Here is a 16,350-nt window from a genome sequence, read left to right on the forward strand (position 1 = left end):
AAAAAATAGATAAGTGGTGATGGTTGCACAACCTTTGGAATGTGTTTAATGCCACTGAATTGTATACTTATAAATGCTTTAATTTGGCAAAGTTTATGTTCTAAATAGTCTACCAAAACAAAAAAAGGAGAAGATGGAGTTCCCATCATGGCTCAGTGGTTAACGAATCTGACTAGGAACCATGGGGTTGTGGGTTCGATCCCTGGCCTTGCTCAGTGGGTTGAGGATCCAGCGTTGCCGTGAGCTGTGGTGTAGGTTGCAGACGCGGCTCGGATCCCGAGTTGCTGTGGCTCTGGCGTAGGCCGGTGGCTACAGCTCTGATTAGACCCCTAGCCTGGGAACCTCCATATGCCTTGGGAGTGGCCCAAGAAATGGCAAAAAGACAAAAAAAAAAAAAAAAAGAGGGAGTGCTGGGAGGCTAGTGCAGGGAGGCTGCCTGGGGGCGGGGAAGGGGTGCAGTCTCCCAGGGGTGCCCTGTGACCCTCGCTCTGCTGCGGCCCCACCAGGGTAGACGAGGTGAACTGGTCTCACTGGAACCAGAACTTGGGCATCATTAACGAGGACCCGGGCAAGAACGAGAGCTACCAGTATTACGGCTTCTCACACACCGTGGGCCGCCTCCGGAGGGGTGAGTGGTCAGGGAGAAGTGGGGGGCGACTCAGGGCACAGAGTGGGGGGGGCCCTGGGCATTCTCGACACTAATTTGCTCTGAGCCGTCCTGTTCCCTTTCTGGGACTCAGTGTTCACATCAGTAGAATGGGAGGGTCTGATGGGCTGGCTGCTGAGCTTCCTCTGCTGCTTGCAAATGCCTGGGGCCCCTCGCACCTGAGACACGGTGGAGAGGACACAGGTGCTGAGGCTTCCTGACTGGGGATTGAAGTGATTCTTCCATTTATTCCAGTGTGCTCCTGGGTGGATTCTGTGACATCTCTGAACCTCAGTTTCCACCTCTGTAAAATAGGGATAATAAGCCTCCCCTTTTAAAACACTGGGGAGGGCCTGGTGCACAGAAGGTGCTCACTGCATGCACGCGCACTCTCTACCCACCCTCACCCCTCCCTCCGCCGTGTTCACCATAGATCGCTGGTCCTCAGTGGTGCCCCGCGTGGTGGAGCTGAACAAGAACTCGAACCCGGATGAGGTGGTGGTGCCTCTGGATAACATGGGGAAACCCAGCTGCGACGGCCACCAGCAGAGTTATCCCCCCAAGTGGAGGACTGACGATGCCCCCCTGTAAGGGCTGCAGGCAGAGCATGTCCCCTCCACTGCCCATTTCTAGTCTGCCTGCATTTCAGGGGTGTCCCCTGGGGGGTCCCCCCAGTGCCCTCTTTCAACCCCCAGAGGTGAGGGCCAGGCAGACATGCCGGGGAGGCCCTAGGACCCTCTGGTCCCCAGGCCCTGGCCCCCAGCCCCATCCCTACCCTGGGCACGGGGCTCCTGGCCACCTGTCTCACTCCCATGGAGTCACGTAAGCAACCCCAGGGCCTCACTGCCTGCAGGGGCTCAGACCCCTGCCTCTCCATTTATTTATTTGCTCTGCTCTCAGGAAAGCGTCACGACCCCTGCCCCAAGCTGGAGTCTGGCAGGGGCCTCTGGACCCAGTCCCGGGTGCACTGCCGACTAAGCCCCTGGCCCCACCCTGCACCCTGGGCTGCAACAGGCCATCCATCCCGTGCTGAAGTGCGGTGGCTTTGCCGAAGGGTCGGGCCCTCGGGGTAGGCCATGCCTTCTGTGTGTTCTGTAGAATTGTTGGTGCTCAATAAATGTTCACAGATGGTAGAGATGGGGATGAGGGTGGGGATAAGGTGGGGATGATGGAGGAGATGGTGGGGATGATGGTGGGGATGATGGTGGGAAGAGTGGTAACAGGCATGGGAGAGCTAAGAAATTCCTGCGTGTGTGTTCAGGGGTGGGAGGATGGGGACAGGGAGGAGAGCAGGGGCAGTAGTAATGACCAAGGTGGTGTTGAGGGGGATGGTTGGGGGGCTGGACTTGGGGTGGGTGGGGCTGTGAACGTGGGCTGGAGCTGAAGGCTGAGCTGCTTCCCTTACGAGGGCAGCTGTTCTCCCCACAGTCACTCTCCACTGCCTGTCAAGCCTAGGGGAGCTCCAAGCCTCCGTGCATGAGAAGGAAGCCCCGAAACACCCCATCCTGCTACTCCACCCTGGAGCAGAGGAACCTGCTGCCAGCTCCTTGGTTCTGGCTCAGACTGGGTCTTATCTCCCCTCTGAAGCTTCAGTTGAGAAGAGCTTGGGTCCCTGAGGATCAGGCCAAGGGCAGCTGTAGTGGGAGAAACACAGAGCATGGGGTCTGTGGATCTGGGTTGGTACTCTACCCAAGCTCTGCCAGTGGGTCACTTTACTTCTTTGGGTCTCCATGTCCCCGTCTGTCAGAAGTACATCAACTACTTGAAGGATAGGAGTCTATTCAGCTCTCTGAGAATGAAGGGGAGACTAATTGTGTTAGCACTAAAGATGACTGGGGGGCACCAACCTTCTCACAGACCCATTCTTTCCATTCCCCTCTACCTGAAAGTGCCTTCCAGGGACTGATGGCCTCTCCTCTCAGTCCAGGGATGACCCAGCTTTTCCCAGGGCTCCATGCTTCCTCATTCCAACTCAACGCACGCAAGGGTCCTCATCCAGCATTCTCAGTGGGAGTCCCAAGAGCCTTTCTGATTGGATGGACCTGAGTCACATATCATGTCTGAGCCAATCCCATGGCTGGGGGATGGGATGCCCTCTCTGGCTGAGCCAAGCTTTCTGGGTAATGGTGGGTAGGTCCTAAATGCTGAGCCTCAGTGTGCTCATCTGTAGAATGGGGCACAGCATTTGTCAAGTGATTCCCTGGGCTTCTCAAAGAAGAGATGGTTGTGGTTGTGGTGTTCCTATAGTTATATGTTTAGGACAGCAAGTCACAGAAAACTCAGGCTGACTTGAAGAAAAGAATATTTATTGTCTCAGCAGGAAGTCCCAAGTTAGGGAGGGCAGTACGGTTGGTTAATTCAGCCTCTGTGATTCATTAAGGGTTCTGCCAGCTCATATAGACCTTCAAGCATTTATCAGGAACTGTGCTAGGCACCACCCATGGGTGTGCTGGCTTTTCCTTACACGGATCAAGGGCACAAGATGGTGCCACTGTTTCAAGTATTACATCCAGATTCAGCAGCACCCAGAGGAAGGAGAGATGGTTCTTTCTGTGTATCTTGTTATGAGGGAGAAAATCTTCCTGATATCCCCCAGCCAACCTCCCCTCTTGTATTATTGGCCAAAATTGTGTCACATGGCCATTGCTTCAGCCAATCAGCAGTCTGGAAGCAGCAGTTGTGCTAAAGTAGCAGAGGACAACAGGGAGAAAGGTAGTTTCCCCAATTTGGTCTGGGTTCTGTGGGAAAGGGGGCGGGGGGAACCAATATTGCCTAGCCAGCCAGTAATACGGGCTACAGGCTTTTTTCCCTGGATGCCCACTATCCACCTTGTCTTTCCAGTGGGGGGTGTGCAACAATGTCACAGAAAATGGCATTGTGGGGCTATAAAGAGGTCATTTCTCTAGGGGGATTTGTGATGGGTGGGCCCACAAAATAAAAACTTTCTCAACTCAAAGGGACTCCATAATTTTTTTTCCTTTTTTTTTTTTCTTTTAAGGCCATACCCGTAGCATATGGAGGTTCCCAGATTAGGGGTCTAATCAGAGCTACAACTGCCGGCCTACACCACAGCCACAGCAATGCCAGATCTTTAACCCACTGAGTGAGGCCAGGGATCGAACCTGCGTCCTTATGGATGCTAGTCAAATTTGTTAACGGCTGAGCTATGACGGGAATTCTGGCACTCCATAAATTATTGAGGTGAATGCTTAATTCATTTTTTTGAGATAATGAAATAATAATAAATGAATAATTTCCTCTGAGGACACTTTTAGCTAAATATATATGAACTTTTTCAACTGTGATTTTCTAAATATTTGATGGTTTGGGTGTTCATTTTCTATAACTCAAGAACTGTTTAGGGAAAATTTAAAATATTTTCAAGTTGTTGAGATTTTGTTTGTTCCTATAAGATCTTAAAGATGACTTTTCCCAGTGTCCTTCAAAGTATGGGGCATGTACTGGTGGTGTGCCAGAATATCTTCAGGGGACCCATTGGACAAAGAATCACTTGGAGTAAAACATCCCTCCTGATTATGACATAGTCTCAGTTTGATGCTTCTGGGTTTTAATACCTTCCCAACACTCGTGAATCTCTCTTGAACAGAGAAAAACCTGAGGCTCAAGATCTCTGAAAGGCAGAGCTAGAATCAGGGATGGCATTAGCTCCTCCTGGACCACAGGGACTGAGGATGGAGAGGGTAAGTTCCAAGGAAAGCTGGAATGTGCTAGACTGTGTCAATGGCCCTGATTCTTCCCTTCAGCCATTTCTTTGTAACTCTGTCTTCCCACAGTGGGCAAAGCATGGCCTTGCACCCCTGGGCTTGGCCATGTGACTTGTTTGAACCAATGGGATGTTAGCAGATAAGCCAGATGGAGGATGAGAGAGACATGGAACAGAGCTATTTTTTTTTTTTTTTTTTTTTGGCATGGCATTGAGTTTTTGCAATTTTTTTTTTTTCAAGTGCAGTAATCAATTTTGTGGCAATAGCTACTGGATATAGACAGTAGAAGAAAGAGTAACTAGAACCCGGTCAGGCCAAAAAACCTGACTGTCCACTGCACTCCGTGTTATAGATGAGGAAACTGAGACTCAGAGAGGGGAAAACTTGCCCAGGGCACCTGGCTGGTGAGTGGTGGGGGCAGGATTCGAACCCAGGCATTCTGCCCTCAGACCCCATCTTGGAGAGAAAACCCTCTGACCCTGAGGGGTGAGAGATGATGAGGCCAGATCACTTCTGCTATGGGTGAAGACCCTGGCTGTCACCTGCCACTTCTGCTGAGCCGCCGAGACTGTCAGTTTGAACATACCCCTAACTTTATTCCAAGAAGGATTTCTTATTATGTGCGTGTGTGTGTATTTAATAATGATAGAGCACTTGTATGTCATATTTGACAGCAGGGCTTTTTTCATCCCCAGTTTAAAGCACTACTGGGAAATAATTAGTGCTACCAGAGTCAAAAACAATGGGACCCCATCAGAAAAGACAGTCTCAGAAACTCTCAGATCTTAATTGAACAATTACCTCTTATGCCTATGAATAGTTCATTATTACATGCCCTGTTATTATTAGCTGTTATTATTGTTTTAGATGAATGCTGGGGATTTTTTTTTTAATCAAAAGCCATTTTCAACCATACTGTTCATCTGCCTCTGCGTACCCATGCTTCTGACATTTCCGAATGTAATCATGTCGTAGTCGGCAGTCAGTCTCCGCACCGAGCCTGGATAACAGTGCGTTCTGATCGCTTCAGTTGTTTGGATGGGGTGGTTAAATACTCCAGGTCTCTGTTCATCACAGTCCTCTGTTATTAATTTTTGACTCCTTGGCAAAAGCATTTGCATGAGAATCAGGCACTTTCCGTCTTTTATTTTTCAGGAATCCCAAATCATCAGGGACAATGGGGAGATCCTGGTTCTTCCCCAGCTTTTGAGACAGAAACAAAAGGGGGTGGTAGTGATGGAACCAGACAACAGGATAGAAGGAGGTGGGGACCCAAGCCCTAGGGCTGGAGGGTTGGGGGCTGGATCAGGAGAGGCCAGGCCGGGAGTCTGGGGTTCTTGGAGAGAAACATGAACAGAAGGAAACAGATGAGCACACATATGGTATCTGCCGTGTGTTAGGCGCTGTGTTCAGTGTCTGGCATTCATATTTCAGAACTAAGTGTGGGCGCTCATGGACTGGTGTGGATGCCTCTCCGCAAGTCTTGACTTCTTCCTTATTCATGGCACCTCATTTTGTTTAGAGTTCTCCACTGTGCTTTACAGTCATGGACTTCCCTGGGGCAGCCAGCATGACGCTATCTATGTATCAATATAGGAATAACCACGTGAACCAACTCTGGCCCATGAAACAAAAGGGGAAGTGTGCTGAAGGAGGAGGAATTCTGGGAAATAAGAGAAATATAAGAAACAGTGTCTTCTTTTCTGGGCACTGTCAGGCCTGGATGTGATGCCTGGAATAGCAGCAGCCATTTTGCAACCATGAAGGGGCTTGGTGGAACAGAAAGATGAAAAGGATATGAGTCTTTGATGATACCAATGTGCAACTGAATTCACCAACCCTGGAGCCACCCTACCACAGATCTTATGATTGTTTGAAATTACCATTTTTTTCCCTTATTTATACCATGAGTAGGGTTTCCTATTACTTTGCCACAATCATGAAGATACAAGAACAAATTTTTCTGCCTATTTTAAAGCTGGAGAAAGTGAGACCCAATGAAGTAAACGCTTTTGCCTAAGTACATACAGCCTGGATTGTGATGGAGTCAGAATTCGAATCCTTTTAAGGAGGAAAGCCCTGCTGGGGGGAGGGGGCGGGATTTTTTTTTTTTTTTTAATTTAGCAATTTAGTCTTTCCACAGCAGGGGCACATTCTATTTCTCTACAGCAACAGGCCGTGATGGCTTTTACCAGGTGCAGGCAGGACAGGTTGTGTGGTGCTGAGACTAAAACCCAGGTCCCCATATCCCAGCTCAGAGTCTTCTCGGCACATCAAGGTGTTCAATGACATCAGAGACTCCCCCTCCATCTCAGCCCCCCTCAGTTAGGGATACGCCCCCTGGATCCCCCAGATCCGCCTTGGCCTCTGCAGGGTGGGGCAGCTGATCCTGGAGACTGGCCACCAGGGGCTGCTGTAGTCACATCCAGGAACCTCCACGGAGGAGGTCTGCGGGAAACTTGGATGAGCTCCCCATTAGGTGTGCCCTGAGGCTGTAAGACTCGGAAATCCGACAACCACCTTTCCCACCAGGAGAAAAAGGGGCTCATATCTGCCTCTGTAAAGTCTAGGACCTAGTGGCTGTGTGTCCTCAAGCAAGTTGCCTCCCTTCTCTGAACCACACTTTGCTCATTTTCAAAATAGGGGAAACTGAATTCCGTCGTGGCTCGGTGGTTAATGAACCCGACTATTATCCATGAAGATGTAGGTTCAATCCCTGGCCTTGCTCAGCGGGTTAAGGATCCGGCGTTGCCTTGAGCTGCAGTGTAGGTTGCAGACGTGTCTTGGATCCCGAGTTGCTGTGGCTGTGGCGTAGGCCGGCATCTATAGCTCCAATTGGACCCCTAGCCTGGGAACTTCCATATGCTGTGGATATGGCCCTGAAAAGACAAAATATTAAAAAAAAAAAAAAGGTATCATGGGTACTGCTCAAACATGGGCTTTCTCTCTCTCCCTGGGGGGTCTTCCCCCTCCTTGGGGCCTAGCTCAACATGGGGGCCAAAGACCAATTAGGACACGAGGCTCAACAGCTCCAGGTCAGTTCCTGCTCTGCGGCAAACCCATTAGGAGCCTTTGTGTTGCAGTTGTGGAAACAGGCCCCCTGAGGAGAAGGGACTTAGTTTCCCCAACTGCAACACATGGGGTAGGACTCAGGATTTTCTGAAGCCCTTGGGATGCTAACAGAAACAAAAACTTAGGTGACCGGTAAAAGTTAGGGAAATGCTGGGTTAAAGCTGGAGAGGTATCTTGCTTGTAGGACTTTTCAGAGCCTTTAATTTGGTAATGTGATCTGTGCATCTCCAAGGTAGAGGTGGGGAGGGGGAGAGAGGCATCTGTGTCTCAAACTCTTTTAACCTAGAAACCCACTTTCCAAGGTGAAAATCAGCCAGAGTAGGTAACGACAGAAATAATACATGGAACAGGCTCCATGCTGCTTGGTGGATTAGACGACCCATCTCTTGTGTTCAACCCCACACATGCTTTGTAATATTGGTCTTACTTTACAGTTGAGAAATAAGTGTCTTAAAGAGGGGCAGTCACTAGCCAAAGGCCACACACTGGGGGGTGAGGGACGCAGCCTCAGGACTGGAACCCCTGGGCCCCACTGCTGTGGGAGGGGATCCCCACTAACAGGACTAATTTGCCCTGTCATTTTTTCTTTTTTTTCTGTCTTTTTAGGGCTGCACCTGCGGCATAGGGAATTTCCCAAGCTAGGGGTTGAATTGGAGCTATAGCTGCTGATCTACCCCAGAGCCACAGCAACACAGGATCCTTAACTCACTGAGCGAAGCCAGGGATCAAACCTGCGTCCTCATGGATACTAGTCAGATTCATTACCTCTGAGCCATGACAGGAACTCCCCTTTTTTCTTTCTTTTTTTCCCTGTCATCCTGATCACACATCACATGATGCTGTCCCAGTCCTTCAAATACCACGGCTCACTTTAACAGAGGCTCAGAGAACTGGAGTTGAGACTCAGAGATGTCACCACACAAGTCACCCAGGGTCACACATGGAGTCTGTAGGAGACTGAGATTAGTTTTCTTGCTTAGTCCCTTCCCCCTGCCACTCTCTGGTGAGCTGGTGATGGTAGTGATTTAAACAAGAAAGCTCTTGTCTGCTCACCTGCCCCCATGCTTGGAGTCCACCTTCCAGCAGGCAGCATAGGAGGCCCCCTGGCAAGTGTGTGGGCCCTTTAAGAGCACCCTGGACGCGCACGCGCAGTGCAGCGCCAGGCACCCAGGCGCACGTGGAATCCCAGGCGCAGCTCAGAAGTTGCTGCTTCGAGGCAAGGCAGCGGTGGAAGTGGGAGCTGGACTAAAGGCCCGCGTGAATGAAGAAACACGGAGCCACCCTGGAAAGGTGAGTATCCCCCACATGGATTCTCTCCGCTAAGATGTTCGCCGAAGCCGTCCCGCCCCCGCTCCACGCCTCTGGAAAATGGGGTGACCTTCTAATTGTTGTTATGACAGGAAGGGGTAGTAATGAAGGCGGTTTGGCGCCAGCCATGCGTCGCTGCTGAATTGGATGGCCCAGCTTTAAGGGGGATGAGCCCCCAAACAGCTACACGGAGAGGAAGAGGAACCTAGCGTCCGAAAATAAAGGCTTGCAGGTCTGGTGGGAGGGTGTTAGGGGCCGGGATGGATGGGAGCGTCTCCCTTCTTCCTCCTTCACCCAGCGTGAAGTTCCAGCAGAGGTGTGGGAGTGGGGCCTGGGCCTGCTTCTGGAGCCAAATAGGCCATATTTGGGGGTCCCTGGTGGTTTTCTAGTCTTTGCATAGCACTGCAGTGTAAGAGCTTAGACTCTGAATCGGAAGGCCCCTGTTACAGCCCAGCTGCTTCTCTGCTCTCCTTCCTCAGCTGTGTGATTTTGGGCAGTGACCATGCTCCTCTGGGCCTCACTGGCCTCACCTGTGAGGTGGGACCGTGCGCCTGAATCACCTGCACCTGAACAGTTGTGAGGTGTCAACACCGTTTAGCGCTGAGCCTGGTGGTAGGTCTGCCTCCAGTAACCAGGCTGTAGGTTAACAGTGACAGTGACACTGTTTGTGGTTATCACCTGTGTGATATGGAACAAAAGTGGTTGTATAAAGCACAAGGGTGAGGCTGGAGAGTGATGAGGCTGGAGGGCCCTCTGAGATCAGTTAGCTCACCCCCCAGGGAGAAGAAAAGGGGCGAGGCAGCTGGGGAGCTGGTGCTAGGACAGGGCTGGAACTCCCCCCGGGCCAGGGCCTGGACCAGCTGTGCCCTGTGCCCCCACCTGCCCTGCTCGCAGACCCATTCCTCAGAGAGTTATAGGGGCAGGTCCTCAGCCCAGATTTCCGGATGTGAGGGACCTGGCCTGGAGGGTGGCTCCAGTCTTGACTTTGTCCCCTTCCCTGACATCCCAGTGTGGGTGGGCCTGGTGGGTGGCCCCAGGACATGGGGAACTGGGCTACCCGGAGGTGGTGCTGAGGTGGCCCCAGTGGTAGCCCTGTGGGAACAGGTGAGCCACAGGGTACCCCACCCAGCCCCAAACCTGACTGTAGGGCCTGCTACACTGTGCTGTAGGCTCCCTAAAGTCTGTCTCTGGTTTTGGCGCTGCTGCCTTTGGGGATGGACTGGTTCAGGGTTAAAGCGGCAGTGGTAGGATGTGGACTCATGTCTAGTTCACTGGAGGCCGGGTGGCCCTGGGCACTGTGATGCCCCCAGGCCTGCTTCAGTGTTGCTGGAGGAGCCAGGGTGTGGGCCTTGATGCCAAAACCTGGCTCCCTCTTTTACCATCCTCGTGGGCAGCCGTTTCTTAGATTCTCTGTGTCCTCATCTGTAAAACGGGGATGATTTTTTTACATACCTGAGGGGGTTGTTCTCAGTTATGTGAGGTCAGAAGCACACTTTGTTTACATCCTGTTTGTGATGACTCCTGGTGGCCTTCCACACGGTGTGGACTCCCTGGCTGGTTGCCCAGCGGGACGCCTGTTCCTGCTTTCCGGGACATGCATGATGCATTTGGATCACTGACCCAGCTCAGCAGGGCCCAGGTCCCCACATGGACACAGCCTCTTCCACTCAGAGCCTCTGTGTCTGCCAGCTCAGGGATCTAGCCTTAGGGATATGTCCCCATTGTCCCTCCTCCACCCAGAACCTTGTCACGTCAGGCATCTGGACAGGGCTCCATGCATGGGGCGGGGGAGAGGCCTGAGTCAGACTGGGGGCTCCCCACTTCCCCTCTGTTCAGACGCTGGGCTGGCAGGCCTGGGAGAAGGGGGGACAGGACATGAGGGGGAGTCCTTGCTGTGGGGTTGGAACCCCAACTTTCCACAGACTTGCTGTGTGACCTCAGGCAGGTCGCTTCACATTTCTGAGCCTCAGCTTCTTCCTCTAGGACACCCCCTCCCTTGCAAGCAGTGGTGAGGCTCCAGTGAGATGCTGTGTATAGAATACCCAGCACACAGTAAGTGCCTGATAAATGATGAGACTCCTAGGGCAGGGGTGATCTCCTGGACATCCCCAGGCACCAGGGCACAGGGTGGGTGTGTGCTGGGGGTGGCCAGGCAGATAGCCACTGCTTAGCTGCTTTGGCCTGTCCCTAGCCATGCTGCCTCCAGGGAGGCATGGGTGTGCCAGGCACAGAGGAAGAGCTGGGAAGGTAATTAGTGATGCAGGGGGCTGCCAGCCCCAGATCACCTCTGTACCACTCAGGGAACAAGCCAGAGGGGCCCGGCCTCAGTTCTGTCTTGGCTGCTCTCTGGACCCATTGCTGGCCCGATTGAGTGGCTGACACATCAACAGGGTAAATGATGATGTCCACTTAGAAGGAGCTGGAGGAGTAAATGAAACATCGCATACAAAGGCCCAGAGCAGGAGGTGCCAGGAGGCTTCTGAGGGCGCCAAGCCAGTTAGCAGGGGAAGGGACAGCTAGTTTTACTCCTAAAGGGGAGGAAGGAAGAAGGAACAAAAACAAGAGCTACAAAACAATCCCACAGCTGAGACACCATCTGTGTTTTCCTTTTTTTTTTTTTTCTTTCTCTTCGTTTTTAAAACAATATAGTGCAGACTGCACTTCTCACAGTAGAATATAATGGTCAATTTTAGTATAAAAAAAAAACATTCTCAGAGATTTGTAAATGCACTTAGTGCTTGAACAGGCCTTGGAGAGAGATACAGTACCACTTCCAGAGTGCCAGAGGGGCCAGGACTTGGGGAAAATCAGGCTTCGGGGACCTAATGGGGGGGCCCCTGCCCGCCTTTCCCCTCATGGTGTGGGGCAGGCCTTGGAGGGCGGCTTGCAGGAAGGGAGTTGCATTGGCTCTCCTGATTAAAACCAGCAGGTAGCCCCCTTGCTAGGAGAACCCCTGAAGGAGGCAGGGTCTGATCCCTCTGACATTGTAGCCCCTGTGGTGCCTTTGTGCGAATAGGTAAATGGTGCCCCTTCCTCGAGATTCAGAAAATTGCTGTAATAAATATACAAGTTTAGGATGCAAGTGGTGTCTCCTTGGATGAGTTGCCCTTGTGCAGTACATAGCCTGCACAACTGTGCCCAGCAGCCCTGTACGATGTACTGGAGGGAAGAGGGCAGGTGGCAGTCCAGGTTTTGGAGGATGGCGATGGGATTCTGGGTTGGGAAGGAATGGTGGGGAGGAGAAGAGAGCCTAGGAGAGGAGGAGCAGGGGGACCAGTGGTCCAGAGCCTCTATTAGATTAGAGGACTGGGCAGTGAGGGGCGCTGTGGGCCCAGTGACTTCCTGTAGGTCCCCTCTGCTCTTTTTCCGGGAGGCTGGGGAGCTTGCGGAGGGAGAAACTGGCTGAGCCCTGGGGGCTGCTTTGTCCCTACCCTGACTCTAGACCAGCCTATTCACATTTCCTCCTGCATCCCACTGTGGCAGGAGCCCCTCTCCTGGAGAGCCAGGAACCACCATTCCTGTGTTTAAATGGTTCCTCTCTCCCTGCTCTGTCAGCTTGGATGGAGGAAGATGTGGACGTCAGTGGCTGCCCTGGGCCCTCCCCGCATCCCGGGGCAGACCACCCTGGGTGGGGAGGGACCTTGGCAAGTGAGGTCACCTTGCCACTCCCCATCGGGTGGCCACATGGCAGCAGCCAGCCCGGCTTCCCTATGGGCATCCCCGGGCACTCGGACACAGGGCAGGGCTGGCCCCCCTACGTGCCGCCCACCCTGTTCTGCGGCCTGCCTCCCCCCCCCGGCGCCCCGTCAGTCTGTGCATCTGTCGGGCAGGCCTTATCTGTAGACGGGCAGGCGGATGTGGGCGTGCTGGTGGTCGAGCAGCCGGGGCACAGCCACTGTCTCGTAGCCCTTGCCGAGCATCTGCTCCTTGATGCAGGGCGGCCGGATGTCATTGATGAGATACTCCAGCGACTGCAGGGAGCTGCTCAGCACGGCCGTGTTGCACACACTCTTGCTGGGTAGGCCTGAGAGGGTCTCCGCCGGGGGCCCCGCCAGCTCCCTGGCTGCCCCCGGCCCCAGCTCGGTCACCGCCACTGCCGCCGCCGCTGGGTTGTAGCAGTCGCTGGTGGGGGTCACCAGCACGCTGTTCCAGGGGGTGGCGAAGTACTGGCCCACGGTGAAGCTGGCAGGCAGCCCCACGCCGCAGTTAAGGGGTGACCCGCTAGCCCGCTCATACACCCGTCCTGCACAGGATTCAGGGGACTTGCTGGCCACTGCACCACCACTGTATGCCCTCAGTGGCTGGGGTGGTGGTGGGGGCGGCTTCTGTGGCCACAGCAGGTAATCCAGGCCACCCTCCGCATACCCCGCAGGCTTGGTGGCCCCAGCCAACGTCAAGGCCGGTGTGCTTCCCTGGCCCAGCTCAGTGCCTTTGCGGCAGTCGGGCAGGCCGGCGGTGGCCGAGTAGGCCATGCTGGGGAAGCTGGGCATGGGGCCATGCTTGGCCGGGCTGGGGTGGGGAACGGCCACGGCCTGGCAGGCGGCAGGCGCGGCGCCCGGGGCCTGGCACTGCTGGTTGAGCTGGTAGAGGATGCTGTGGATGGAGGGCAGGTTGGAGGGCGGCAGGGGCAGGCCGCGGCCGGGCAGGGGGATGACAGAGGCGGCGGTGGCGGCGGCCGCGGGCAGGCCGGGCGGCGGGGCGGGCACCTCGGGCGGCTTGGGGTAGGCCAGGGGCCCCAGAGTGCTGGGCGCCGGATAGGGCGCGATGCCCACCTGCACGGCAGCCGGCGAAAGCTTGGTCCGCTTGCCCTCGGCGCTCTTGAGCACGCTTTTGGCGGGCCCAGCAGGCGCAGCAGCGCCGGAGGAGGAGACGGCGGCCTTGACGATGGCCAGCAGGCCCTGGTAGCCGGCCGTGTGCTGCGGGTAGGGGCTGTAGCGCTGGCCGCTGGTGTCATAGCCGTTGACGGTGCGGCTGAGGTGCTTGTGCTGGGGCACACGGATGTTGGTGGGGAAGATCTTGATGGAGAGCGGGCTGTTGGCCACCTTCTCGGCGTAGGCGTCCAGCTCAGCCGGGCTCGGGTAGCGGGAGGAATGCATGGAGCTGCCCACTGTCTCGCCTGCGGGGACAAGGAATGGGAGGAAGCCCAAGTGAGAGTGGATCTGGCGACACAGGGGTGCCCGGAAGCCACACTGCTCACTGCTCCCAGGAAGGGCTCACCAGCCGCCCTACCTCCATCTTTTCTCCTTAGGTCACTCGCTCCTTCACTCCCTCCTTCTAAGGTTTTAAGACTTTAAAACTTCTAAAGTTGATGCTCTGGATCAAAGTGTCAAGGGCGTAAAGGAAATGGCACACATGGTAGCGCGCTGTACTTTCAGCAACGGGACCAGTACACAGGGGACACTGAGGTCAGGGGAGAGGCCAGTGCCAGTGCCCCGAGGGCCCCCCATCAGTAACCATTCCAAGCAGCGGGGACTCCTGGTACTGGCACAGGTGAGCTGGAACCCTGCAGCGTGTGCTCGTTGGCACTGCTGGGTCGCCACCCCTCAAGGCTCTTTGAGATTCATCGGGCTGGCATCAGGGCAGTCCATTCTTTCGTATGGCTGTGTGGTGTTCACTGTGACTGCATCGCAGTTTGCTCGTCCTTCCTGCTGTCTATGCCATTTGGGTCATTTCTGGCCTGGGGCTGATACAAGTAGTGCTGTGGCCCCTGGGGCATGGATTCAGTGAGTCCTGCTAGGAATAGGCCCAGGAGCAGAGCTGCCGGGACACAGGGGAGGCCAGAATGTTCAATTCAGGGGAAAATGGCCAACAGATTGCCAAAGAGACTGTTCTGGCCACGCTCCCTGCGCAGAGCACGGGTGTTTCGGGGGCTCCATACTCTGTGCCACCTGCGTGGCGCTGCCTTTCATTGTAAGACCACCCTGGTGAGTGTTCATTCCTCCCACCCCTTCACTGGTGCTTTTTCCCCATCTGTAAAATGGGATGATGATGGCTCAGTGAACAGAGTCCAGGCCTGGAGCTGGAGAAGCTGCTGCTGTTGGTTTTCATCCTGATGCCTGTAGTTCCTCCTTCAACCAACAGGCAGCTGAGAAGGAGGGATTTTGCTCCTGAAGGCTGCCCATCTCCTCCCAGGGTCTGCTTTCCTCCCCACCCTGTGGGTACTCCTGGGGCCCAGTAGCGACTCCCAAGGGAAACTTGGAGGGGGGTGTTCACCACTCTGAGCCTCAGTTTCCTCATCTGTAAAATGGGGCTATGCTGCTGCTAACACTACCTCCCAGGGTGGCCGTGAGGGTTTAACGATCCTTGCAGTGGATCCATAGCAGAAGTGGGTCTCTTTTAAGTGTGGTAAGACCTTTCCCTGTCTCCCGGGCACAAGCATCTTCCCAGGAGAGGAAGGGGCAAGGTTTGTGCTCGGGTGGGCATGGCACTGTGGCTGGGACAGAGTATAGACCCCCACTACCTTCCTGAGGAGGCTATACACCACATCCCACCTTTCCCGTGTCTCATCCCTGACCCCCTTCGTGGGCTCCCAGCCAGCCTGAGCAAAATGCGTGCTGAGATGGAGGAGGTGCAGGCAGCATGGGGATGTGGGGGAGCCTTAACCCCGGGGGCTTCAGAGACCGCATTCTGGAAGAAAGAGCATCCCTGCTAAGGTAATGGTGACAAGGGTGAGGAAGGAGAAGAGGAGAAATTTTACACGGGCAAAGCTCTAGAGGGGAGGTAGCCTGTCCCAGGTGGGAGCTATGAACCCAGGGAGGAGAGAAGCCCAGAGTGGACACGTGATAAGCAGCTCAGGAGGGCGCTGGGCCTGAGCAGGGCGTTTTCCCTGTGGGGCAGTGGCTGTCAGTGGTTCTGCCCCCAAGGCACACAGGCAATGTCTGGAGAAGGGTTCAGTTTCTCATAACATGGTGAGAGGGTGCTACTGGCATCTAGGGTGCACGGGTCAGGGATGCTGCTAAACAGCCCCCAGTGCACAGGCAAGGACCCCACCAAGATAACTGTCTGACCACGGTGTCACTAGTAGTATGCTGGGAGCCCCGAGCCTTGGCAGCTGTTGGGCAGGGCAGGCCTCCTTGTTAGGAAGATCACTGCCTGGGCCCCAAGGTGTGGGGCTGGGCTCTGGCCTGGGCAGGGCAGCAGAGAGCGAAGAGGTCGTCAGTCAACACCAGGTACCTTAGGGCAGGGCCTCCCCATCCCTGGGCCTCACTTGGGCAGGGCAGGTGGAGCCGACCCTGGACCCCCATCCTGACCCTGCCTGGGGCAGCCCCCCTCCTAAGTGGCCTAAAATAAACTCAGTGTGGAGAATGGAAATGTCACTTTGGCCAACGGGGGAATCTTTCTCTGAGATTGGATTTAAACTACATTATACAAGCAATTTCATGGGCACTTAGCGCCGCTCGGAGAGTCCCGCAAAAAAGGGACCAGCTCTTCATTTACCAGCCATAAATCAGCAGTTGCTATAATGAGCACAAAAATGTCACTTTTATGCAATTTTACAGATGAACAAAACTGGTGAAATTAACTGTGGTAACCTACTATAGTCAGCAAAAGCAGCTGCCGGGGGAAAAAAAATTATATCTGTATGTATTTTTGTTCCCC

At 54.3% G+C, this 16,350-nt stretch overlaps 2 protein-coding genes across 3 annotated transcripts in view; one reads left to right on the top strand and one right to left on the bottom strand.

Annotated features, from left to right (window-relative positions):
- TRPV4 (transient receptor potential cation channel subfamily V member 4) overlaps positions 1–3,602 on the top strand; it is a 44,046-nt gene extending 40,444 nt beyond the window's left edge. For both annotated transcript variants that reach the window (XM_047761394.1, XM_047761395.1), the window contains 2 exons: positions 507–628; positions 1,080–3,602. In XM_047761394.1, coding sequence (XP_047617350.1) covers positions 507–628; positions 1,080–1,237 — 280 coding nt within the window. In that variant the 3' untranslated portion in view covers positions 1,238–3,602. The remainder of the gene's footprint in view (positions 1–506; positions 629–1,079) is intronic.
- A 7,763-nt stretch (positions 3,603–11,365) lies between these two features.
- The window catches only part of FAM222A (family with sequence similarity 222 member A), a 55,805-nt gene continuing 50,820 nt past the window's right edge, over positions 11,366–16,350 (bottom strand). The window contains exon 3 of the mRNA XM_047761253.1: positions 11,366–13,867. Within this exon, the coding sequence (XP_047617209.1) occupies positions 12,585–13,867 (1,283 nt within the window). The 3' untranslated portion in view covers positions 11,366–12,584. The remainder of the gene's footprint in view (positions 13,868–16,350) is intronic.

Source organism: Phacochoerus africanus, chromosome 15 (assembly GCF_016906955.1).
Source record: "Phacochoerus africanus isolate WHEZ1 chromosome 15, ROS_Pafr_v1, whole genome shotgun sequence".
In the NCBI taxonomy this organism is placed as follows: domain Eukaryota; kingdom Metazoa; phylum Chordata; class Mammalia; order Artiodactyla; family Suidae; genus Phacochoerus; species Phacochoerus africanus.